Raw genomic sequence first — 27911 nt, 5'->3', positions numbered from 1 at the left:
CACTGAGCAGATTCCAACAGTAACTTTACAAGTCCGATTTCTCTACCACTAGAACTGAAAGACCAGCCAAAGGATTGCAGAAATAAATATCGTGTTATGAGGCAATTATTATGCATTTTGTCTTACTTTTGCTTTTGTCTGATCATTAGTTGTACAACAAAGCTTAAAAATGGCCCAGTTTTTAACAGGTTAAAATATGGAGTGTAATCGCCTGACTTTGGTGGAGCTGGCATTTTTACATTTGCAATTTAAGCCATTGTGTCCTTAGTTTCTTGTCTTGCTTTTTAGAAAAAAAAGTCTTGTGATATATATCAGATTCAAATGGCAAAATGACACACATTTTTTGTCATAAAAAGTCCAGCTGTGAGAAAAACAGATTGAACTTTTAAACCCAACCTAACAAAAAAAAAAAAAACTGTTGTTGCTAATGCGTCCTCTTTGAAAATTATATAATTGTAGGTTTGATGCACATTTTTTGCAAAGGGATTAAAGACTTGCAGTGCTCCATTTCAATGTTTACTATAATCAAACCTCTCAAGTGCTTGGTGTTATTTTTATTACTTTTGTGTGCTTCAGCATTGAATTTTGATTTTAAAAGAATATTTTAAAGTTTTTAAAATCCCACTGCTTTCTAAAAATCATCTACTGCCTCATGTCTGAGTGTCTTCATGTCCATCCTTATTGCATTAAAAACTCTTTTTTTATGACACACTTATTATTATTATTATCATTATTATTATTATTCAATACGATGAGGCATACACTAAGCCTTGCAGTATACCCTGGCTGTGACAAATCATCCAAATCAAGATTTTTTTAATCAAGTCAAACAGACTCATCCTTTGAGTCACAGGGCAAATGCTGCTCTGCCCTGATACATGACTGACATTACAGGGCAGTATAACTCACATCATGTGATCTCATAGGCATGGGCAAACTTTTAATAGCACTGTAACTCCCAAAGCCCAAACATGTTTTTGTCAGCATAATGGCAAAATGACCAGAAAACAAAAACACGATTGCTCTTTGCCTTTTTGCACTTTATACTTATACACAATCAACCAGTTTAAAATGCATCATTTGTAAGGATTTATAATTTGCAATTTATTTGGAGACAATTAGTTCTATTTTTCTTGTAATACCCATCAAATTAATCTATAACTCTGTTTCTCTCTTTCCTCTCTTCTCTCTCCTAGGAAATCCAGAATGGCTTCCGAAATTAACCTCTGCTCTTGGTAGAACTAGCCAGAAGTTCATGTCGCTTTTCACAGCATTTTACAGCCTGGGAAATTCATAATGTGAATGTATTTTCCTTTTTTATATATTTTTTGTTTTTCTTTTTTGTTTCTTTCATTCTTTTTTTAATACAAAACCTTTGGATTGGGGCCATGAATCCTAGAGGATCTAATAGGACCACTATTTGCTTTGTTTGGATTTGATTTTTCTTTGGCCTGGACTACTGCGTAGACCTAGTGTTGGTTAGTGGTGGTGCCTGCAACACCGGTGGTTGGAGGACTTCCACCTACCACAGGGATAACAATACAGAACACGTGCCACCATGAGAATATCCACCACTTCCTGTTTGTGTCCCTTTCTGGTTTGCCTATGCTTCATCCAGAAGTGCTGTGGAGTGAGTCACCATGTTTCTACTAAAGTGCCCTCCAAGAACCAGACCAAACTGGCCAATGGGGAGACAGAGGTGCACCACAGGCCCAAACGTGGCTGGATCTGGAATCAATTCTTTGTTTTAGAAGAACACATGGGACCAGAGGCACAATATGTAGGAAAGGTAGGATATTACTGAATTCCCTGCGATTTAGAAAAAAATATTTTGATCCCAGGGAACTTGCTTTAGTTGGTATTGTTCTCTTACCTCTTGTTTATTGAGGTGGGTTGCCTTGTTGGTGTTGTAAAGTGTCTGAATTACTGCCATGGTAATGTCCAAAAAATCTTTAATTCTCTGCACTAAAATGGTAATTCTACATGTATCTGCCACTCTCGGAATCTATGAAAGAATGGACTAAGTTTGATAGCCTTCCAAATCAAGCTGTCTTTGAACTGAAACAGTTGGTTTCTATGTAGGAAATGAACCACCACAGCTAGGAATTGGACAGTAACAAACATAGTCACGCAAGGTGCCTCGTAGTTCTGAATATAGTTTCAGTGGCATTTCAGACTTACAGTGAAAGATATAGTAGTGGGTGTTCTTGTTTGTGCTGAGGATATGGTGTAGCATTGGTTGTTGGCTATTGGTGGTGACTTTTCAGTTAGCTCCACAATAAGCCACAGGGAGCTGGTTAAGTCCTCTGCTTGCAGATTGCTTGTCCTTATCTTCTGAATTGTGAAAATGTGTTTCTCCGCTGCAGTGATCATTATTCTAGGCACTCAGGCACAGACTAATCCCCTCAACTGCACTGTGATAGAAAGAGAATGAGAAAGGCACAATGCTCCTCTGACTGCACATATGTCTGTATTTTGACAACAGTACCATTCGAAAGGAAAATGAAAGGGGGGAGGGCATGCTTGGAAAAAAGGGCAAGAGGAAAAAACACAACAGCAAATATCACTTTACACCTCACATGTTTGATTATTGAATAAACCTAGGGTTTTAATCACAAATGTCCTTGCAAGGCAAGGCTGCCAAAGCTGCAAAGATTTATTGGTGAAACGTGTTTTGCTAATATTATTTGATGCATGAATGAACCATTAAATCCCAAGGTACTAAAAAACAAAACCTCAGTATTTATGAGGCACTGTGTTCTGAATATTAGAAAATACAAACATATGAGCTCATATTCAGTGTTTGAGTTTGTCAATGCACCAGCTGCATGATGATGTGGTTACTCTTAACATTAAATTTATCCATTGCTTTGAAGTTCATGATTGTTTTGTTTGCTGGCTAGTTGGGATGATGTGCTAGTTCTGCTTGTACCTTAAGGGTGCTGTTATTCTGTGTGTGTGTGTGGTTTGTGTGTGTGTGTGTGTGTGTTTGTGTGAGACCGGTGCTGCTGATGAAGACAAAATAAATGCACACAGCTAATCCTGGATGATAATAAAGCGCTGAGAAAAACATAAACATTATTAAGGAATTATTTTGACATGCATGTTTAAAGAGATGAGGTCTCCAGATGGTTAGTACAAAAAAAACATTTAATTATGTGGGTTGGGACTGGTGTGCAGTGTCCTAATGTGGCCAGGAGACGGAATGACCCTTAATTAGACGAAGACAGGAGAGGAGGGGAGGGAGGAGGGGAGGGGTGGGGGGATGGATTAATGCACTCAGCACATACTGCGGTGTTGTATTTTTTCTCTTCCTTTGCTTGATTAAAACTGTGAACATTAGCAAACAGTAAATGAGTATTTCCACTACAGGGAATTGCCAGCACTTCCGTTGTTGATAATTGCTTTCATCAAAAATGTGAACTTTTTGAAATTGGCATTTCATGATAAGATACATGATTAAAAAAATCTGCAATGAGAAATGGAATTCTGAGTATTGAATTGTCAACATGAAAAACTAAAAGCATCTTTGTGCTATGAATTTGCAAGGTCAATCATTAACGTATACCACATCCTGGCTTTGGCAGTTGGGTATGTGAATCCTTACATAAAGGATTCTCTCACATAAAGGACAGTAAAGAGTGAGTAAGTGGGAGTAAGTGGAGCGGCCAGTCTGTCAATAACATTTTTAATCCTTTTAAGATATCCCATAATCCCCAGTGACACCTTTGTGGGGGGTTGATGTATTTGAGAATTGACAGCTCTGTGCATGCGTGAGAAGCAAATGCTTGGCAGGGGAAAGGACTTTCCCAGATAGGAGACAGGTGACACCCTACTCTCTGAATTGGACGTGTGAAAGTCTTCGTGTCAATCAACTCAGCGTGGTGCTTTGAAGTAGTGGGGCAGGTTACAGAATGGCTGGTAATTTTTAGAAGACGATGCAAATCCCTAAACTCTGGATGAATATGGACTTCTATAAGCTGTAACTTTGTTGGAGGACAATCTGTGAATCCTGGGGTAAGGCAAGACTACTTCCTTTTCAATCAGAAACTCCATTGGCCTTCCAGGACTCCCATCTTGAGGAACACAGATATTTTAACTGAAAAACAGTGATGTCCATATTATAAATGTGAGATGCATTAGACCATTAAAACATCAGATCTTTCTCACAAATACCTTTCTTACACAGCAGAACCTTTTTAGGTCTCACCCTCCAAACTGAGGGTGATGAAGGAATTCAATGAAGACATGCTGAAGGAAGAACTTGTTGAACCCACTTGTTGCACTTGTACTTCTGCTGTACCAATTCCTACAAAGACTGACAAAAGAACATTCTCAGAAAGGAGATATTAGATACTCTCTCAGGTGCAACAGTCTTCTCTTTGCTGTATCCAACTCGTAGATACTAGCAGGTGGTAATGGATCCATAAGTGCAAGTCATCACTGTTTTCATTTGCCTTTTGGATCTGTTCCAAATCAAAGTCAATGCCATTTGTTGTGAAGAATGCTCCTGCAGCATTTCAGAGACTAATGTAAAGAGCCTGGGAGAAGGGCAGGGTGCCATATGCTTCGTATACTGGAACAATAGCATTATCTTTCCCACCTACTCTGTGTCCAAGCTGTCCTCCATAAACTTTCTAGAGCTGTGAACACGAAGAAGAACTTTTCAGGAAGTGTGCAGATTTTGGGGGACGGGTCTTCAGCTGAAGACATTTAGTGCTTCACTATGTAGTGAATTCAGATAAGACTGAAGCTGTATGCGACTTCCGAATTCCTGCCAACTTTTGGACCATAGTAAAATGGTATCATTGGTTTGTTCCCAACTTCTGATAATTAGCTATACCCTCAAGGTCTTGAAGAAAAATGAAACAATCTATGCCTTTGTATGCCAAGATGCTTTTGATACCCTAAAAAGCATTTGGTAACATGAGTTGTACTGGAACACCCTAAGATCTGGTCCTTGGAACTAAGGAAGTTCTGATCTTTCCCAGTTACAGCCTGAATCCAGCTGATTTATTCTGCCACCCAGCTCGAACATTCAGCTGCGGTGTGGGAATGGTGGACCTATATAGTATGTCATCTGTTCTTCGTGAGACAGACCATGCTTTAATGCTTTAATGGTTTAAAACCATTAAATGCAGCACTTGATTTAGCATGTGGGCATGGACTTCTGGAATACACTTTCACCCTGAGGCCATAAGGAAAACGCAGAAGAAAGACTTGAAATGCCAGATCATGTGTCACAAGATAGCATCAAATAGGAAAATTGTCATTAATCTTATCTACACTTTTACAATGGCATAGAAAAAACATATACCAACAATATATCTGCTTTCTGGTTGCAACACCTGGCAGATTTGCAACAAGACTCCCTCAAATGACATCTTGGTAGAACCTACTGGAAAGAGTAAAACCTGGTTGACTAGGTAAACTTAAAATACCTAAGTCAAAGTTAAGAATGTCCCACAGCATTATTTTCGCTTATTTTGCAAACCTGGAAACCGAAAATAAACAGGAAAACGTCAACAAAAACCAATAATTTAGTTCATTCATTATTTTCACCATTTTTGAGATTCCAGATAAACATCTGGACTCAATTGGACTCAGTCTTTTCTACCCATGGATTACAATTTCTTTCCTCAATTTTTTAAAAACACTTTGTCAAACTTGGAACATGGGACCCAAATGAGCATGTTCTTATCATTCCAAGACCAGCCTCTGAAAAACATTTACATTTTCCAGAGGTTTGGTCTGATCTTAACCCAACTTTCCGGGAGTCCATGAGGGTTTCCTTAAGAGGCAACACTTGACACTGCTCTCTATGCCAAGATACCATAGCCACAGGCCCTTTTGCTTTGTTGTCTCAAAACTCATGTGATAAAAGCAAAACTATGACCAACCATTAAGACATGAAATATGTGAAAGAACACAGAGCTGGGTTGCCCACCCACCAAACAGAAAAGTCCTTTGCATCATCTATACCCGCTTATTACTATTTAGGGTCACAAAGATTTGCTAGAGCCTATCCCAGCTCTCTTTGGGTGAAAGGCAGGGGTCCACCCTAGACGGGTCACCAGTCCATCACAGGGCCACATTGAGACAAACAACCTCACACTCTCACACTCACTCCTATGGGCAATTTAGAGTCACCAATCAACCTGATATACATGTTTTTGGACTGTGGGAGGAAACCAGAGTACCTGGAGAAAACCCACACAAGCACAGGGAGAACATGCAAACTCCACACAAACTTTGTCTCTGTCCACATGTTAGAAGTCAAACAATCACAAAACCATGATTTTCCCTTGCAGACTGAATCTGGGTTCTGGGTACTGGGTACTAAGACAACAGAGCATCTAAAGTAGTGGGAGAGAAGTGTGCAGAAGAACGGCAATCTACCATGCTACTTGATCAAATCCACTTTATTCTGCAGAAGGTGATTCTAAGGAATGTTGACTCTGGAAATGACATTGGTGGTTGAACTGTCCATGTGTGGATTATGTATTCCCCTTATGGATTACACACAGGAGTGTCAGTTTTGGTAATGTTGTTGTTGTGGGATTGACTTGTGTTCTGTTTGGTATTTGCTGTGCTGAATGCCCTGCATTGATCTTGGTCTTGGAGTATTTTTCAGAAATATTCCTTGAACTGAATCATCACTGGGTGTCTGCTCAAATATACAGTATATAATGTGCGATTTTATAAAATAGAGTACAGCAGGACTGGGCCAATACATCAATAGGAGGAGTACCCTGTTATGTTTTTCTATGTTCATTTGCAGAGCAAAGAAGCAACTTCTAAAAAAGGTACCTTAATGCTTTATTCATACATTAAAATGAATTGTACTGTCACAGAATCAGGCAGCTTTCTTCTTGCATGTACAGTAAAAGGTCACGGAGAATGGAAAAGAAAAAAAAAAAGTGAACTTCTCACAGAATTTCTTTACACCTACCGTTTGAGACCCAGGAAAGATTGTGGATTAAAATGTAGCCATCATTACACCACTACAGATGGCAAAAATAACACATATTAATCAAAGTAAAAACAAAAAAAAAAATAATAATAAAAATAAAGCAGTGAGAAATATTTATAGCTATAGCTGAATCCTCTTTTAATTACTGTTTTGATTATCTGAAAAAAAGGTAAATAAACAAGTGAATATATAAGTTATAAGTGAACTTAACCACCATTCATTTATTGTTTTTAGTTTTTAGCCAAATGGAAATAGAAATAGTTGACTGTCACACCAAAAAAAGAGGAAAGTTATATAGCTATTAAGTTCACAAAGACATCATTAAGAAACGCGAAACAATCAAAATCAAATGACCTTGGCAGCAAGTGACATTAAAGGGAAAAACCTATTAATAGAATAAAAAACAAACAAACAAACAAAAAAAAATCTATGCATCAGAGAGAAAATTCAGTTAAAAGATACTAAGGATAACTAAAAGCCAATAAGAACATGTACGTCTTAAGATTTTTCTTAAAAATGTTGATAGAAGATATCAAAATGATTTTTAGAATCTCATACAGCAGAGCTGGGTGATATTTTCTGAAGTTACATACTAGACATTCTTCTAATCTATTGTTAATATAGAACTATAATATAACAATTTTGATTAGTGAAGGTTAACCAATTAATGATTGTCAAAATTACTCGTTTTAGCACCATTTTTATTGATTTCTTTTTTTTCATTCAGTGAGTGTTGTATATGCAAATATGTGATTTGTGATTCTAGGCTATCGATTTTTCTCATATGTTTTATTTTGATCTTTGGAAAGCCTTATGATTATCTGGTCAGGTATAGAATTGTGGTGCATCAGATAGTGTCCTCAATAAAGTCACATTTTCACCAAAGACAACATAAATGTTAACCCAAAACAAATACAGTCCAACTTCCACTAATGTGTAGAAAATAACATTTGAAGAACATGTCTTCTGTTAGTGCAGGCATGCGTAGTTTCCAAAGTGCACTCCCATATCCTCTGACTGAAACACTCAATGTATTAGCACAATTTAGCGCAAGTTTTCTGATGCTCATCTGGTGGTGGTTTATTTTCTCTCATTCAAATAAATTTTAGAGGCCATTAGAGGTACAGCCATTAAATGAGTGTCAGAGTTGCTTCCGGCACTCTAACATTCTCATTTCTGTATATCAAGAAGTCAACCATCCTGCTGGGAAGACAACCATTCATTCTGTTTCTTGCCACAAAATAGAGGACAAACTATTAGGGCGGATCTTTGTAATGTACATCAACTGCATGTCCTCAGCATGCCCCTCATCACAGTCTCTTGATGTATGGTCATTAGGTGGACACTTCATCATTGGGGTTTACTGTGACTGTTACAAATCAATCGAGGAGAACCAGACGCTCGGAGGAGTTGATTGGGAGGGAGCATGGCCATGGACAATCAAGCATGCCCACATAGAAAGTGATTAAGTCATCTTGAGCGAAGTATAAGAGCTGAGATTTAATCAAAAATGAACCCACCCCCCTCTACTAATTGCAAATATGAAGCCAAGGCTCTGATCATCAACAAGGGCATGAAGCTTGCTCACTTACACCCACCACCCTCCTTCCCACTCCCATAAGCTTTTACGCTGTTGATGGAATAAACACTCCCCACCCTTACTCCCAATTTCACCTGGCTTAATATACACCAATAAGGCCTTCTTTCAAAATCAAATAAATGAAGTTTTAATGACTAATTTGGGGAAAAAATGTAAACTACTCTTTGCCCAGTGTACGAATAAATAACATGAGTTGTGGTACCCTAACACACAATACACAGGTAAAAATGTTGACTTTGCATCTGTTAAATTCTGCTGGGCCTGGGGTAGCCCGTAGACCCATTTAGTAATGCTATAAAATTGTTGTCTCACTGAAAGTTGAACTCACCGGAAAAACAATTATATAGCAGCATGGGATCAATCAGCTGAAACGTAACCACCGTGGCTGTATTGTGACATACTTTATTCTCTCTGGCTGCCATAAAATTTTATTCTGGAATTCATATAATTGTCACATCCATAGTTTAATGTTGTACTTATTCATTATCTGCCAGCAACAGAGAGATGTTTGTTTTCACCTTTCTGACTCAGTCAACACAACTTATAATGATTGGATATTGCTGCAGTAAACATCCTTTATACAATCAGAGAGCAAACGAGGAGGGGTAGACCCATACATTATGCGGATATGTACTCTGAATGTGGCCAAGTCATTATAAAGGGCATTCACTGATAAAGCAATCCAACTAGGTACATACATTATCACAATCTGTACAATGAAAAGGACAAAACCTGGGAAGAAGGGAAAAAGGAGTAGAGGAGCAAAATAGATGGAGGTCAAGCTATATAGAACCTAATAATAAGGCTGCAGGGCACTCTATAAAGCACATCCCCCACTGGTGCTGTGCAATTGTGAAGAATCTATTATGTGTCATGTACTCGTTTTCCACAAAGTTGGTATTTTCCATGCTCCATTAAAGTTTGTCATGATAAGGAGATTAAGGAGTTTCATTTTCTTGACGCTACCTGAAATTGGACTCCAGCTATGCCTGTTTCAATTGCAGCCACCTCTAAGCATTTTGGCTGAGAATTGTAAGAACGTGTGGTTTTCAGCTTATTTGTCGAGCAGGGAATATTAGAGTAGAATAATTGACATGGTAGTTATGTCACGAAGAAGTTGTTCTGTTTGCCCATAAATACAGAATTTCCTCCGATGAGTGAAAATGTTTATTGGTGGTTACATATCACACCAGAGGTCATGTTCACCCATTGCAGCTGCAAGTTTTGTGATAATTAATCTATAAATGTTTGTAAGATATTCTGTAGTATATAGTTCATTTGTTGCTTGTTCTGTTGGTGGACTAGGTAACTGCTGGGTAATGATATGAGTTGCCAAAAATAAAATTGATTAGTAATCAATTAACATGAAGTAAACCAGCAACTTTAAAATGGATTGTTGTTTCAGTATTTTATTCAAGAATAAATGTCAAATGTTTGCCAGTTCCAGCTTATCAAATGTTAATTGTGATGGTTTTCATGAACACAATAATAATCTGCTGAAGATGTTTTCTTGGGCTCAGGAGAAATATAAAAGGCACTTCAGGTTATTTTCTTGCATTGTATAGGTAAAGCAGTTACTCAATAAATCAAAAGGATCAGCACATAGTGAAAAGAACAATTAGTTACATTCCTATCCTACATGTAACTAAATGTCCCTGTGATGAAATGCATTGAACAAGTGCAGTCATGAACAATGTTATTATATTATTGCATTATCTAGAAGGGCTAGACGATAAAGTGTGAGGTTGTTTGTCTCTATGTGGCCCTGTGATGGACTGGTGACCTGTCCAGGGTGTACCCCTGCCTTTCACCCAAAGAGAGATGGGACAGATCCCCATGACTCCGTGGAATAAGCACATATAGAAAATTGATGAATGAATGAATGAATGGATATATTTGTTAGATAATAATGACACTGATTTAGTTTTGTATTATTCTCTTATAAAGCTTATGGAAATTAAACTAGCACTAGCATGAGTCTTGAACTCAATCACCTCTGCTCCTCCAAAGTCCCTCCATCTGGCCCATGACGCTTGACCAAGGCCTTGAATTATATTTTTGCATGTGTGCTGTGTTGGCTAATACTAACTGGGAGCTCAATAGCTTTTGAGTCACAGCAGTGGTGTTGTTAGGCATAATCACTTGAGGCTTCAGTCCCGAATATATGAGCTCAGCCCCGAAAATATTCAGTGCTGTCAAAGATTAACACTGACTTAACACTAGGTTAACTCTAAGGCCGTGTGCTGATTTTGGAGAGAAGTGGAACTAATTTAGCGTTGCACAATGAAAGAGGGAGAAAGGTGTAAAATTAATTGAGTAACAGTCGTAAAAGTTCCAGTGGGAATATTTCAAGAAGAACAATGACGGTAAATGAGAAAGCAAGCACCCTAAACTGTGTAGGAAATTTAGTTGTCAAAATTTGAGACCAAGTGTGCATTCACACCAGCTCTGTTTGGTCAGTTTTAATCAAACTCGGGTTCATTCTCTCGGAAAGTCTGGTTCGTTTGGGGAGGTGTGAAGGTGCAATTGAACTCTGGTGTGGATCAAAGAAGTGAACTGTGGTCCGCCCAAAAACATAGGTCTCGACTTAATTCAAATGAACCAAAAGCAGGAAACGGAGCGAAGTTTTTTGTCCATTGTTAGAATTGTCTTCTTCAGTAATTCTTGGTGCAGCGCTACCACAGGCGGGGAGGGAATACGTTATTCAAAAGGTCCGGTTTGTTTGGCAAAGAGCAGTGTGAAAGCAAACTCAGACAAGGTGAAAATGAAACAAATGCTGCAGCTTGGTTCCCAGTCAACCTGAGTCTTCTGGACTATTAGGTGTGAAAACGACCAAAAACAGACTTAGCTTCTGGTGCTACCCCCCAAAGTCTCATCAGTGAAACCATTTGCCTCACTTTGCAATTTATTATGTGGCCACAGACTGATGGACAGGCAATTATTTCTTATACATACAAATATTAAAACTTTATAAAAGTAGTTTTCTTTGACAAAGGGAAGGTAATTGCTCATGTAAAGTACAATATGTTATCTTGATATTTCCATTTATGTAAACAACCATATGTAGATTGAGTGGACAGTAAGTTAAACTTAAAGAAATTTACAAAGACAAGCTAAACAAACCTAATTTAGATAGTAATTCAATATTTGACATGTGTGTCTGTGTAATTTATGTTTCATTGTTCATTATATGTGTAGGTGAAACCAGCCCAACCAACTGATGCCTGAAAATGTCACAGTGACATCTTTGAGCAGCTAATACTAGCCTGGGGCCTTGGTGCTGGGCGAGTTGTAAATCAGAAGGGTGTTCTGATATTGACTGACAATCAAGAGAATGAGTCTGGGTGGAAGAAGTATTCACCAACACCTTTCTTCAATAGAATATGTTTTGGAGCATACAGTATTTCAACTTATAACACTATAGGAAAAAAGTTTAATCTAATACTCTAATAACTAACTGAAAAGTTGTTTAAGTAAGTTTAAGACTTATGTCAATCTTATGTTACAGACATTATGATGTTATTAATTATGGGTTCATTTATTTTCTGCGGCAGCTTTTTACATTTTGCTTATAATTTCACACACTGTGGTAATAAAATGCTGGCTATGTTTGTGACATCTTCATTTTATTATAATGACCAGCATTGATACATTAATAAAAGTAGTATCTAATATTGCAGAAATAAAGTTGTAGTAGTGGATTTATGTCATATTAGTAGATTGCTTTTGTTCTCAAATTGCATATCCCTGTAATGAGCACCAATTAACTTGTGAACATTATTTAAAATGAGCATACACAATCCAAAACATGTAGAGAAAATATTGTATGTAGCTTGTTGACAGAAGTTAGTGAAGATGCACATATGATAAACTTATACTACTTGAGATGTTTTCCCCAGCAACTTTAGAGCCCCAGACTATGTTGATCTATTTAAACTCCTCAGAAATGCATTGCCAGCTACCAGCCTCCAGCCACATGCCAGTCTTCTATTCCACCAGTCTTTAATAAAGTCACCCATAGTACATAGAGATAAACACAATCCCTTGTTTTGATGCCCTGTAGAAGAAAAGGATTCCTGTAAGTCTGAAAAAAAGAAAAAGACTGCAGAGGTCATAATTTCACCCTTGTCACTGTCTCTCCCAGGACCACACTGATCAGCTTGCATAAGAGATTTCTCTGCGTTTTTATTCAATATATACTGCATGGATTGCAGCCATTTACATTCTTCCCTTTTTAGATTGCCAAAAAAACTCCTTAAGCTTGCTCTGCAGTTTAACAAAACTGACACTAATTACATTAAGGCGGATAGTCATGAAATTTTCTGTGTGATCAAATTTAATGACATATAAATAAAATATTCTAACACTTAAGCCAAAATGCACTAGAAGCACCCTCTGCAGAGGGATGGAGTAGTTTTAAAATCATGTGACAGAAACATGCCCCAATCCTATTTTGCAAAAAATCAGTTCTGAATAAGAAGAGAAATAAGTGATGTATAACCTGTCAAACTGATTTTTTTCTCTCATGTCCCAGATGCTTACTGAACATGAAAAGGCTGTGTGCATGAGAAACAAGCTCTATTAATATTGGTAGTAGAACCATATACACTCATAAGCTGCAATGTATTTAGTCTTACTTACATGACTATTCAGAGTAAAATGAACAGTGAGTAATTAAGTTGTATTTTATGTATTTATTTATATACATATTTATTTATATATATGGTATTTATTTTCAGAGATAATATCATACACTGTGAAAATGCTTAAAGGTTATTTCAGAAGACTGAAACTGAAGACTGAATATTATAAACATATTTAAAATAATATATAAAAAAAGACATGTACACTTTTTTAAAGTTTAAAGTAATTTTTCACCCTCAGCTGGCCAGACACTGATGCACTTTTAACCTGTGATGTTTGTGTAATAGCCCACAACCTGTTGACATTTTTATCACCCATAGATTTTGGAAGGCAGTAGTTGCCATATGCATCATTGCTTCACACTGTGCTGAGTATGATTTATTGGCTTCTGCAAGGAAAGTCAATGGCTAAATTAGTACTCTCACTACAGGCGAAATAACATTTATGATGGTGGAGTGCTTCTGGGCAGATCTGGATATCTTTGTAGTAATTGTGAAAGTGGGCTGTGCTTAAGTTATAACTATGGGCCTCTGCATATAAATGTTTATAGGGAAAAATTGATTATCAAGTTACGTACAGAATTGGAAAGTAATATGTCTTAATTTGTGTCACTTAATTAAAAGAGAGTGAACTGAAATGAGCAAAACTATGTCAATAAAGTAATTGGTCCAGTCCAGACTTGATGTGTGCACACGGTTCTTGTTTCGGAGGTTGTTTCATATTAGTACAGTCTAGCAACTGATTAAGTACTTGATTCAACAGGACCTTTGGCTCCTTATCTAATTACCGGCTTGATATTTACCACATAAAGGACAGTCAGCTCTCATCAACAGTCAGGCCTGCAATCAACAGCCACTTTCTAATTAGTAATTTAAATGCTAGTCCAGATTTTGATTAGAAGTGCCCTTAGGACCTCCGGTGTTCAACTTGTTAAATAACTTGTTTCTGTAAATGGTTGTGCACTTTCTACTAGTAGTACCTAATTGTTTTGCTTTTTAAATTAGAAAGCTGTGCAGCTATGGTTGTACTCATTAAGTGATTAGAAAATACACAAAAGTTAACCAGAACTGAGCACTAAGGAGGTCAGTTAGGTAACGAATTTAGTTTTTCCACTACACATGTATCCTAATGCATGTTTAATGTTTACAGGTCTCTCCAAGAAGAGATGTCTGAGGCAGGTCCAGTGCAGAATTTGTGCTGGTGATTAATTATGTAACAAAATACATAAATAACATGTATGTATGTATAACATGAATCTTTTTAAGTATAACCATTTCATACCAATAAAATCAGGACCTGACAAAGGAGAATTTGATGAGCTGCCAACAAACAAACGAAGATTCTTAAAAAAATACCTAAAAATCCTTTAGTCTATCACTGTGAAATGTTTACAGCCATTGAGTGTATGTCATGGGCCAGTTACATTCATTGGTAGAAATTTTTAATACTAGACAGACCAATGTTTTACCATTAAAATTCAACAGTAATCAAAGCACATAGTGATTTAAGTTTGTGGATGCTAAGTTTTGATAAGCTTAATTTTAGGTAAATACCGTCATTGACAAGTTTTTGATTTTTACACACACTTCGCAATCCTATCAGACTATACATAGCCAAGGCCAAAGTAGGAGTATCGTGGTCCAATTAAGGGAAAATTCAGTTACACGTATAGACACTCGATCTAAGAACCATCAAATAAGGCTTTCACCAAGTGTTCACACGTAGAAAACTTTGAAATAAATGTGAAATGTTCTACAATAATGGCAATTTCATTAGTATGTAAGAAGTTGTGCTAATGCATGGTGAAACGGTTTGTTCTGTTCTGACCAGTTGTGACATTTAACTAACAAAAAAATAAATGATCAAATAAATAAAAAATCTCTCTTTCTTAACAAGTTTTATTTATGGGTGAAAATAAAATTGTTTAAATAATGGTGTCACCATGGTGTCTTGGTTTGGAAGAGGTATTATAAAAAATTGTTTTATGACATTTAAAATTGCGATCTAGCTGAATAGTTGGCCCAAAAGTCTTAATCCTTTGGAATTATATTTGAGTGAGAAAAAGGGCAGCACTGTTTCATTTGATCAAGCTTTTAAGGATTTCACCCAGAACTCTCTCATCTCTAAAGGTGCATTTCTTCAGTAATGCTCGGATACAGACAAGCCTAAGAGTATTATTGAATAAAGTAATTTCAGAGTTAGATGTGGGGAGTTTTCTGAACATGGAATTTGTAATTTCCAGTAATTATGCAAAGCTATCTGCTATATAAAACACAAAAGTGTAATTATATCAGAATTCAGTACATACAGACTACATCAGTGTATTGTTATGCAACCTAGACCTAGGCTTTCACATGGTCTAGGGCTGCAACAATTCATTCTCATCCCAGGGCATCAAATACTGACACTTTGTTTAGTATAGTTAGCATCTCATATAGATGCCAGAGGGTAGCTTTAGTGTCTGTACAAGACACGCAGTGTTTTCAGTGGATAACAGTGTGAGTCTACTCAGGTCAGTATGAGACACCAAACATACCTGACCAGTGAAGTAATTGCTTAAATGTTTTATCAATGAAAGACAGATTAATCACATTTTACAGTGGAATTGAAAATCCCTCTCCAGTGGAAAGTGCAGTGCTGTACGACTCATCCACCCACCCAAACTTTCTCCTAATGTAGACTATCTCGCTTCCTGTTGGATGTCACAGTAAACACATAATTCAGCCTGGGGCTTTAGCAGGTGTTTGCTCTGAGTGCGTCAAAATGCAACTGCAGTATTTTAACGCAAGGGGCTACGTTGGTGGTGGGCGGGAGAGGTTCCAGGGGAAGGGTCACCTGTAACCTGTGATACGGCCACGTTGTAACAAATCTGTGTGGCCTCAATACAACATTTCCAGGCCATGAATGTAAACAATGGACACCAACCACAGGAAGCTACTTACTATTGTTTTTGTCCAAAGATGACTTGGAGCCTGACACAAATGCGAATTTGGGTTCATGAAGTCAACCAAAGATGATAGAGCTGGGAGAGTACCAACGTTTGGCTTCTGAACTTCTCCCGGATAGGGATGTGACTGGTCAGTGCGGCACCTTGCTCGATGATGTCATGATACACTGCAGAAAAAGTTTAACCAGAGGACCCTGTGATACTGGTGCCGGCTGCAGTGAATGTAACCCCCCATAAGAATGACTGCAAGGTCTGCGTTTTTTCAAACCTTAAGAAACAAAGTCTGAACGTGGCCTTCAGCATAAAAAAACTGATGGAAGTGTTAAACTTGCATAGTGTCATATGGATCTGAATGAGACACAAAATACACAGTACTGACACAGTGTCAGAAGGCCTGGGAATGAGATTGGGCTGACTGCAACTATTGATAATTTTCATCAATAGTGTCATTATTTTATTAATTAATCCAATATTTTCTCGATTAACCATCAAAAAAAGTCAAATTGGAGTAAAATCTGTTGGAGTACATGATATAAAACAAATCAGTCTTCAAACCAATCTTCATATTTGAGAAGCTGGAATATTTTTTTTACTCAGATGATAAAGCATTTAACAATATTTATCATTACCTATATCATTTCACTTCCTGCTACAAAACAGTGATGGAAATCCATCTTCTGCAGCTGTTCCACAACAGTGCACTGTGACCACTGTAAATTTTCCAACATTGAATTATGTTTTAAAGCGGTGACTCAAAAACAACCATAAGAAGTGATTTTGGCAACATTATTTTCTCTGTATGAACACAGCCTTTGTCTGGTTTCTCTTGCAGCTTCATTCAAACTCAGATAAAGGTGATGGATCCGTCAAGTACATTCTGAGCGGGGAAGGAGCTGGGACTATATTTATCATCGACGAAGTGACAGGAGATATTCATGCAACTAAGAGCCTGGATCGGGAAAGGAAAACGCATTATGTCCTGCATGCACAAGCCTTGGATCGCAACACAAAGGAGGCCCTGGAACCAAAGTCAGAATTCATCATAAAAGTGCAAGACATCAATGACAATGCACCCAAATTTCCAGACGGACCCTTTGTAGCTATGGTGCCTGAGATGTCTGAAGTGGGTGAGTAGTTCTACAAAATAAACTGGACCTTCAAATGATTGCTCATTACTGTCAGCAGCAGTAAACCTTGTTTGAAATATCAAAAAAGGGAAATTCAGTGTTTTTTGTTTCTTTTTTATATGTTTTTTGTGGTTATCTTCCCTCTTATCCCTGCTGTAAATAGAAAAATCTTTATCACAAAACCTTTGGATTTACAGTCTGTATAGCTAGATAGACTCTTGGCTAAGTGCTGGTCTAAGAGCCACTATTAAACGTTACTTCCCCTGTGCAGCATTCTGGTTTGTCCTCTCTGTGATAATGTTTCCAGAACATTTCATCTTCTTTAAGCCAGCCAAGTCCTCTTTTTCATCATTGTTTTCTGGTTGCTCTGATGGTTTCCCGGGTGGGCAGATCTTTATAAAGCACTCAATAGTGCCTTCAGAGCAATCCCCACCATCGAGACTGTGGAGTCCTCCACAACATGGTGAAAAGAAAAGCCTCTATCTATCTCCTCTGAGACAGCTGCTCTTCGTTTGCCCAGCATCATGTGGCAAACATCTATTTTTATTTCCTTATTCTACTGTTCTGTTTTTAGCTCGGGTGAACAAAAGCCACACTTTTCTCAGTCCAGTGGATTCTGCCACACAGCACAATAACTCAGAAGTGTGAGGCTCAAATATTTCACAGCACTCCTTCAGAACATATGTAGGATTTCCAAAAGGTGACCAAACTAGTATCAGTACAACTTTGCTTCAACTACGCTATAATAATATTTGCTTGTTTAAAATAAACCCCTCAGTTACTGAAAAGAAATAGAAACACATATTAGATCATATTTAACAGAGAAAACAATCAGTTCTTCCAGCTAGATATTAGACAAAACCAATTAAATATGCAAACCTCATTAGACTTCTAGGCAATCATTTATGGATATTCATGCACACACAAGTTCAACTGTGCCAGTCAGTAAATTTGTTTATAAGTTGGATATGTCAAGTATGCCTTAATCTCTTCTTAAAGTACTACACTATGTGTTCTAGTACTTTGATTAAGGAGCTGGCACATACTAAACATATATATATATTAACTCTGAGTGCTTAAAAGAGTAATGGAAATATACTCTAATTTGCATATTAACATATTTTGTTTAGTTCTAATGAGGCTTCTCATTTCAAAGTTTCAGTATTTTATACAAACGTCCTCATTGATTACACAAAAAGAATCGATCACCGACGATGACCCAGGGGAATAAATTGGGCATGGACAATGGACTTTGGAGGAGAATATAATAGGATTTTTCCCACTCCTCTTTCACTCATGTCTATTAAAACAATTTTTTTGTTTCTTTGGTTTTTTTTTTTTGTTTGGTTTTTTTTTGGCATCTGCTGCATCAAATTGGGTGTAGCGATCAACTGTGCTCACACTCCAGAGCACTAATCTCGTAGCATTTGTCAATACTGGTGCTCCCAAGTGCAGGAAGAGACGTCTGAGAGTGTGGCAGCTAATTGGATATGATGTTCTTTTCTCCTGTCAAAATTGTCTGGGCAGGTGCCAGGTAGTACAGTGATACTGTTTCATACCTCCCATTCAGTGTTACAGTCATAATTTTTGAGTGCTAGATGAAAGGAGTATCATTTTCCTGTTACTGTATCACACAGAATTGAGACGTTCTAAATGGACAAGGTGGAGAAAGTTGCTCTGCATTCCTGTCAACCATTTCACTTCTGGGAAAGTCATTATTTAATAGTAGTCTCAGTACCCTGAGGCAGAGGTGGTGGCTTGTTAAGATAAACCATTGTAATTAAATGAGAAATAATGTAACTAATATATAGGAATTTGGCTGAATTGCATAGATGGTTAAGTGTCAAGCCTTAATAAAACTAAACACAATAGAGGTTCAGGTTTGCAAAGGACAGAACAAATGTATGTGGTTTATTTTTTCCACTATCACTCCCAAATGTTTCCTTTAGAAGATGCTGTCCCTTACAAATCACTCCCTCATATGCAGCATGTTCTGTCTCCATATCTGATGGCAGGTCTCTTTGAACACTTTGCTATGTATTGACAACCTTTGTCCCATTGTGATATCTTATTTAAAGCCAACATCTTGTCAACTAAAGGTACACATGTCTAAAAGTTTGTATTTATGTATTTATTTTCATTACTAAATAAAGTGTGGATGAAAGAGACCACACAAGACCTGTGTCAAGAACTGAAGTAAGATAAAGACAACAGAGTGCTTGAAACTTAGCATCAGAGACCATCTTTGATTCAAAGCTATTTACTCTGGTACCAAACAGTGGGATTTAACTTCTAATACTATGGAAGTCTCAGAAATATGAACATGTAATATATGGATTGATAGATTAGACACAGATTAGACAGTTGTGTCTATTTTCAAAAAGAAAACCCCTGTTATACATTATAAGTTAATACTAATAGAGTTTAGACTCCTCCTTATAAAACAGAATATTCTTGTTATTTGCGACCCCTTAGGGAAAACCTTGAAGCACGATTTAGGCTTTAGGTTTTTGTGGTGAGATTTATATGGAGCCTGTTATAATCACAGAATGACATTTTCTTTTGCTTAAGCCATTTAACACATAACTAATATGTTATCCTAGACAGATGATTTGGAAGCAGTTTAAGAAAGTGATCCCACAATTGATTAAGTCCAGATAATTCTCAGTTCAGTTTGGAACAAGGTCCACCCTAACAGGTGGGATAGAGTGAAGTGAATTTCACGTTTAATTTAATGTGATAACCAAAACAATAGTGCAAGTGTCAGGAAGCTTTACAGGCTCTAACATGCCCTAACGCGTATAATATAGCTCATACTGGATGACAAATTCATACCATGATCCTTACCTAGCAATGCATTACATAAGCTTGTTGTGCTAATGCAATGCACCCATTCTGCAATTATAATAGGTTAATGAAGCCTACAATGCTGTTTAAGTAACACTCAAAGACAGTGGCTTTACATAATGAGCCATCCCTTTAGGTTTTAAAATGATTTGTCTTTGTTCTGTCATTTTTTTTTTACAAAGAACAAAAGTTTGAAAAAAAAAAAAAAGCTGTTTTTGGGTGTGAGATTAAATTGGGGTGATTTGTCTTAAAACTGGAAGTCTGTTTTTATTTTTTATTTATTTATATTTTTATTTATTTCATTTATTCATATTTGTTTTTATGAAGTATGTGTCCACCATCTGTTTTCGTACTTTGACATACTTACATTAACTTTTGTGGACATTTCAGGAAATAACTTTGTTGTGTTTATTTTTAGGCACATCAGTGTTGCAAGTCACCGCAACTGATGCTGATGACCCCACCTATGGAAACAGTGCCAGGATAGTCTACAGTATTCTACAAGGACAGCCATATTTCTCTGTTGACCCCAAAACAGGTGTAGTATTACTGCATGCTTCAGATAAACACTTACAAAAAACGTAAGGACACACATTCTTACAGACATGGTAACAGTAAATATAAATGGGTACAATACCTTTGTTACACTTTGTATTGTTGATGTCCTGAAGCAATGTGCATGTCATGCTGTAAAATCCATGTACCATATGTTTGTTTGAGTGAACATTCTGTTCTGTTATTGCAGCACGTCTGACACCATAAAAACTAAAGTGGCCACAGCAGAGTTATGGACTTCTTACACAACTACTATATTGTTGAGCACGCAATACACTATTTGAGGGCTATAACTAACTTCTTGAGGGTCAAAGGAGACAATTGTTGAAATGATTTTAGAAAGCCATTGTTTCCTACCTTCAGGAAGGGGAAAGAGGCAGCAATAGACAGTGCTCAGGGCTTTTCATCATCCATACGAGTAAGATTCATCTATCTTACATCAGACATGACTCTATATCTATTATTAAATCATCCAGTAGAAGACATATAACTTTTATATGACTAAAAATAATGTGTGCATTTCTGTTTATTTCTTGCCTGTTGGTGTTGCCTCAAAAACTATGTGCATGCACTTATGAATATTAAGTTTTTCATGTTTGACTCCATTGTTGTTGATGTTGGTTAACATAAACAAGAACCCAGTTGTATGAATTGATTCATTGCTGTCTGGAACAACTTTTGCCCCCTTGGAGACTATCACCCATGTAAAACATGAAGGGTATGCTGAATGAGCAGCACAAATGAATTGCTGAATATTTTGACTATACCTCGAGGGAAAATGCAGCAGGGATTGATGGAATAATTTCACAGTAGTGTGATGAGGGAAAGGCAATACCAATTCTTGAAAGCAAAGTGGACTTTCTCAGGCAATGCCACATATTTTATTCTATCAACTAGATGCTACTATAGTGGAAGTTTATTTTAAATCATGTCTAAATGATTGTTCTGCAGTGATCTTTTCTTTTTATGCAGCGTGCTTTGAGACACATCAGATGGCTTGTTTTGCTTGAGCTGACTCGGCATCTTGTCAGCATTGTAATTCAGTGTGGAGCATGTAGAGGAGTAGGGACACGATCGAAGGTCTAGCCAGCTGCATTCCCTGCAAAAGCACTACTCCACCAGCACATATTCATTTATACAAGTTGTCTGCTGTTCTCACCACTAGAACGTCAGTGGAAAATGTGCACATCGAAGGAGTTATACTTGCATGTGATCTTTAAATATGCTAAGCCCAAAGCTTAAGACAGTTGTGCTGGCATGCTGCCATACTTGAGCACCACACTAGGAAGCAGAAACTGTTTCTACATCTGTCTCACAGTGCATTACCTTGCTTACACCTCTTCATAGCCACATGTACCTGGCTACCACCATGTAAAATGCAGACACTGTTATACAGTGGGTACGGAAAGTATTCAGACCCCTTTAAATTTTTCACTCTTTGTGTCATTGCAGCCATTTGCCAAAATCAAAAAAGTTCATTTTATTTCTCATTAATGTACACTCAGCACCCCATCTTGACAGAAAAAAACAAATGTAGAAATTTTTGCAAAGTTATTAAAAAAGAAAAACTGAAATATCACATGGTCATAAGTATTCAGACCCTTTGCAGTGACACTCATATTTAACTCACATGCTGTCTTTTTTTCTTCTGATCCTCCTTGAGATGGTTCTGCTCCTTCATTGGAGTCCAGCTGTGTTTAATTGAACTGATTGGACTTGATTCGTGGCAAGGCACAGATCTGGCCAAGGTTACAAAAGAATTTCTGCAGCACTCAAGGTTCCTAAGAGCACAGTGGTCTCCATAATCCTCAAATGGAAAAAGTTTGAGATGACCAGAACTCTTCCTAGACCTGGCCGTCCAGCCAAACTGAGCAATCGTGGGAGAAGAGCCTTGGTGAGAGGTAAAGAAGAACCCAAAGATCACTGTGGCTGAGCTCCAGAGATGCAGTAGGGAGATGGGAGAAAGTTCCACAAAGACAACTATCACTGCAGCCCTCCACCAGTCGGGGCTCTATGGCAGAGTGGCCCGACGGAAGCCTCTCCTCAGTGCAAGACACATGAAAGCCCGCATAGAGTTTGCCAAAAAACACATGAAGGACTCCCAGACCATGAGAAATAAGATTCTCTGGTCTGATGAGACCAAGATTGAACTTTTTGGTGTTAATTCTAAGCGGTATGTGTGGAGAAAACCAGGCACTGCTCATCACCTGCCCAATACAATCCCTACAGTGAAACATGGTGGTGGGAGCATCATGTTGTGGGGGTGTTTTTCAACTGCAGGGACAGGACGACTGGTTGCAATTGAAGGAAAGATGAATGTGGCCAAGTACAGAGATATCCTGGAAGAAAACCTCTTCCAGAGTGCTCAGGACCTCAGACTGGGCCGAAGGTTCACCTTTCAACAGGACAATGACCCTAAGCACACAGCTAAAATAACAAAGGAGTGGCTTCGGAACAACTCTGTGACCGTTCTTGACTGGCCCAGCCAGAGCCCTGACCTAAACCCAATTGAGCATCTCTGGAGAGACCTGAAAATGGCTGTCCACCAACGTTCACCATCCAACCTGACAGAACTGGAGGAGGATCTGCAAGGAAGAATGGCAGAGGATCCCCAAATCCAGGTGTGAAAAACTTGTTGCATCATTCCCAAGAAGACTCATGGCTGTACTAGCTCCAAAGGGTGCTTCTACTCAATACTGAGCACAGGGTCTGAATACTTATGACCATGTGATATTTCAGTTTTTCTTTTTTAATAAATTTGCAAAAATTTCTACATTTCTGTTTTTTTCTGTCAAGATGGGGTGCTGAGTGTACATTAATGAGAAATAAAATGAACTTTTTTGATTTTGGCAAATGGCTGCAATGACACAAAGAGTGAAAAATGTAAAGGGGTCTGAATACTTTCCGTACCCACTGTATATTATCAGCCAAAATGAAACAAACATGCAAGTGTACAGACACATGGACAAATCTACCTCTCCCCATTTGACCTTGTTCTGGTGGCCTGATAGAGCACTGACAGACTTTACAAGACCCATGAGGTAAAAGGAAAGATAGCATAGCATTTGGCGTGGACATATGGCACTGAAGGAATCCCCAGAGGACTGTCTCAGGCTTAACCCAAATCCTCAGCAAGTGCCAAAAAGTACAGATTAGTTACTTCTTCCTGGCTTACTCATTTTGACATCACTCAAAACCAGCAATTGAAATGACATACCTGTCTGACTGTTTGAAAACTGATACTTTAAATGGTAAATTGACCACAAGTACAGCTTATAGCACTTGTCAACCTTAGAGAAGGACAGACAAGTACATAACAAGCACAATTTGCAAAGTGATCATGAAGCTCCTGAAATGTATCTTCGTACAAAACTATTGTATTGTAGAAGTATATACAGCATGATGCCTTGCAGCTGTTGAAGTTAAATACTGTATCTTAATTGCCCTACTCACAGTGTATATGGATATTGCTACAGTATGTTATGACTTAGCTTTCAGAAATGCAAAACATTTCATGGCTGTACTGCATAACTAACCTAAGCTCCATTATATGCATTGTGAAAATTTATGCAAAATGAGATATGATTTTCTGTCTGTTTCTGAACGGTCACATTAATAACTTAGGATATAACTGAAGGTTAATGAATATAATGCCCATTTGCAAAATGCCAGCCACTGAACCACCATTCACATATAAATAACCCGAGCCAAGTTCCATTGAACCCTCTGCATTTCAAAGTCAAATAACTAAGAGAGACATGTTAATAGCTCAACACAAAATGACACATAGTTTATACTTCTTAACTCTCTAATTAACTCAGAGTACAGCACCAAAGCAGCTGCTTGTCTCTGCTGGAAATAAGATTCAGTCATGGATGTAAAATCATAATTGATGCATCTATGATGGTGTTATGCAGCATGCAAAAAAGGAGAGAGGAATTTAGGATTAGATTTACTTCACCAAAGAAATAAATGAGCACAGCATATACTTTGTAAGAGTAGAAATATAACTGATAGAACTGATAGTGATGGAAGACCTGAAGGAAAAATTTTAGCAGCAGAAAACAAATGTGGCGGCTTTTGCACTAATATTCCCAAAATGTATAAATGTGCCTTATAGTTCTTTTTCAACACATACACATATTTCATCAACATTTGGACAACTAATAAGGTTAGCTGGTGCACAGACACATGGACAAATCACATATTGTGCTGGTGAGCACAATCTGTGTAATTCTGATGATACATTGTGTCAGTGCAGATTATACTGAGTTTTCAGATTTATTTTTATAACAATCATTCCAATTTATTAATGTGCTTAATATTTATCATTTCATTTCATTTGCATAATGCACCACAAATCATTGAGTGTTATGATCAGAGGTTAAGAGAACCAGTTTAAATGCTGAATGTGTGTCACTCCAATTGTTTTAGTTAATTTAGCCCATGAAAAAGCAATGAGGAAATACAGATGCTGACTAATGTAAAAACTGTTAGATTAAAATGAAACAGTGTACAAAGCTATGGATTTATGAAAGAAAAAGCTAAATAAAATAAAGAATAAATAAATAAATACTACATGCAAAGGTATTTGTGCTCATTCAAACTAACCCAATGTTCATAGTGTTATGGAAAACACAGTGAAATGTAATTTAAAGTGTGTCTAAATTATCCACTTGCTACTTAGGGAAGAGCAGTTACTCTGCAGGTTTTCATTTCAATGCACTACACTACAGCAACCAAGGCCACTTATCACACATTCAAAAAGTGTGGAGAGGCTAAATAAGTTAAATTGCCTGCTGTAGCATGAGATGGAGCAAACACCTATAGACTCTTAATTAAGTGCCAACTGCTGCACTCCCTTTCTACCTTGAGCTACGGCATATGGAGACAGCAGTCTAGTTTATGTAGAGTGTATTTATCTAATATTGATCACTGATAAACAGGAATTTATTTGTAAAATTATAGACATGGAGTTGAATGATTGTTCAGACATACATTTTTTTTTTTTTTTTAACTGAGTTTAAAAAGTCAAATGATACCACTCCTATGGCAGTCTGCCAAAACCAGTACAAGTAGCCCCTTAAAATCCCACTAATGAATCTGTTAAATTTGTACACAAGCACATAAAAACCAAGGATTTGTGGTTGAATATTATGTGTTAGAATTGCTTTTCCTGGATCAGGCAAACATAAAACATGTTAATTAGTAGTCTTTACATGTGCTGTTAGGTGGACTTTTGTTTACCCTGAACTTCTGACTGTAGTCTCATATTAAATGAATATGTGAGCATCTAACAGTACCTGGCTGTTGATCTTTTTTTATTATTATTATTTGTCAAAAGTTTTGCATTGATGGTGTATATACAATACTAAGAAATAACCATCTGACATGCTAACTTCATTCAGAATATTCCATGTAATGCAATAGATGCACTGAACTACATGGTTTGTAAATCTCAAAACTGCTAACCAGAATAAAAGTTTTTTTTTTTTTTTTTATCTAAGGAAAAGTACATCTTAAATGATGGCTGCATTCATTCCCATCACTACTGTGCAGCTGTCACTTACGCGTACAGACATCCAGGTTCTTCCTCTCAAGTCTGTTATTCCCCCCTAATCTACCCACTCATCCCTCCACCCAACACCACCTCACATTTGTACTTGCTCCTACACACAGGCAAAGACACATCATACTGCAGAAAACTCGTAATTCCCTTTTGCATCATAAATAGGCTAATTTCTCTGCTGATGTGGGATTTGGGGGTGTTTGAATTTATTAAAGGATCTGACATAGATCAAGATTTTTTGCAGTTCATGGATTTAGTCTGATCTCTTGCTAGAAAAAAAAAAACAAACAAGAAATATTAAAATGATCAAGTATATATACTAAATATAATCTTTGTAAAGTAAAAAGATGTGCACTATTATCATGTAGAGCCTTTTTAAAGTGTTTTTTATCATTTCTACACAAATGCTGTAAGAGTGCAGACACACATGGATAACATCATATTGGATGGGCCAAAAACTGTGATTCTTGAAGCTAGAGATTGAAGTGCGCTTTAGTAATCTCCTATAATCCTTTTTGTTCACCCAGGAGATTGTCCTCCTTTAGAAGTTTCCAGCCAGACAAAGAGGTGGATACTGTGATGGTATCAACTCTAATAGACTGGCGAGGTTGCGGAAAAGGCTAACCACCTCACTGTGTCAAATAGGCCCAAGGTTCAAGGAAGTCAGCTCTTTCTCAATTATTTTCTAAATTAACTGATGAGCCCCGCAGAGATTTAGCCAGGACTGTATGAGGTATTACGGCCCTGAAATGGTCAGGAAAGGCAGTCCAGGGGTGTGATCTTTGTGTCAAAATACTGACATACCCTTTGGGTGCTTCTGCTTTCCAAAGAACACCCTGTGGCATTTTCTTTTTGAATTTCAGGACTGAATGCAGCTCAGTGTTTGTAGATTTGTAATGTAGCTGCAGTGCATAAGCTATGAATGCATTACTCAACATTTCTAGGTGTTCACAAGTCACTCTTCCTGTTAAGGTTTCTTTGTTCTGACTATTCAGAAGCAACAGGGCCTCTCATTTGCTTGATGACAACTAATTTGAAGGTAGATTCTCTTCACTGTTGTGGAGGATCCTAAAACCAAAAATGGAAACTTCATACTTTTAGTGTGTGTGCATTGTTTCTAAAGACCTACCGCTGTGAAATATTGCTCAGGAGCGATGTGCCTTCAGGAGTAAAATGGTAATAAGAGACTTGAAAGGTCAGATCATCTGTCTTGGTGTTGTTTTAATGGAAATTGTGGCCACTCACCATGGTGTGTGTGTATGTGTCTCAAGGACCACACACTAAGACTCTAGTTAATAACATCTTCCAGTGGAGTTTTCAGACCTTGATTCATTTAAAAAGTGTTTGAAAGCACTCTGATTGAAACCAGGAAAATACAAAAAACTGATCAATGCTGAGACTTGGAATCTAATAATAATAATTTAGCACCATCATGTCTGAATCTTGGAAATGTTTTGTTAATTAAGAAAACCTTATGGATGGCCTCTGTGAGCAACAGGCAGACATTGGGCATTAAGTAATTTTATAGGATAAAATAAAAATTATTGTGTACATATATATATATATATATATATATATATAGTGGATATAAAAAGTCCACACACTCTTATGGAATTGCAGGTATAATAAAATATAAATACAGAAATAAC

The 27911-nt window shown here is 37.4% G+C and overlaps 1 protein-coding gene across 2 annotated transcripts in view; it reads left to right on the top strand.

Moving 5' to 3' along the window:
- Positions 1 to 27911, top strand: part of LOC113121506 (cadherin-18) — an 84500-nt gene that overhangs the window by 22067 nt on the left and 34522 nt on the right. The window contains exons 2-4 of one of the 2 annotated variants that reach the window (XM_026292064.1): positions 1197 to 1789; positions 16997 to 17291; positions 20557 to 20676. In XM_026292064.1, coding sequence (XP_026147849.1) covers positions 1559 to 1789; positions 16997 to 17291; positions 20557 to 20676 — 646 coding nt within the window. In that variant the 5' untranslated portion in view covers positions 1197 to 1558. The remainder of the gene's footprint in view (positions 1 to 1196; positions 1790 to 16996; positions 17292 to 20556; positions 20677 to 27911) is intronic. The other variant, XM_026292065.1, reaches the window with a different exon arrangement.

Source organism: Mastacembelus armatus, chromosome 20, assembly GCF_900324485.2.
Source record: "Mastacembelus armatus chromosome 20, fMasArm1.2, whole genome shotgun sequence".
Taxonomy (NCBI): domain Eukaryota; kingdom Metazoa; phylum Chordata; class Actinopteri; order Synbranchiformes; family Mastacembelidae; genus Mastacembelus; species Mastacembelus armatus.
Note: the sequence above shows the minus strand (reverse complement) of the source record. Positions and strands in the feature narration are given on the sequence as shown.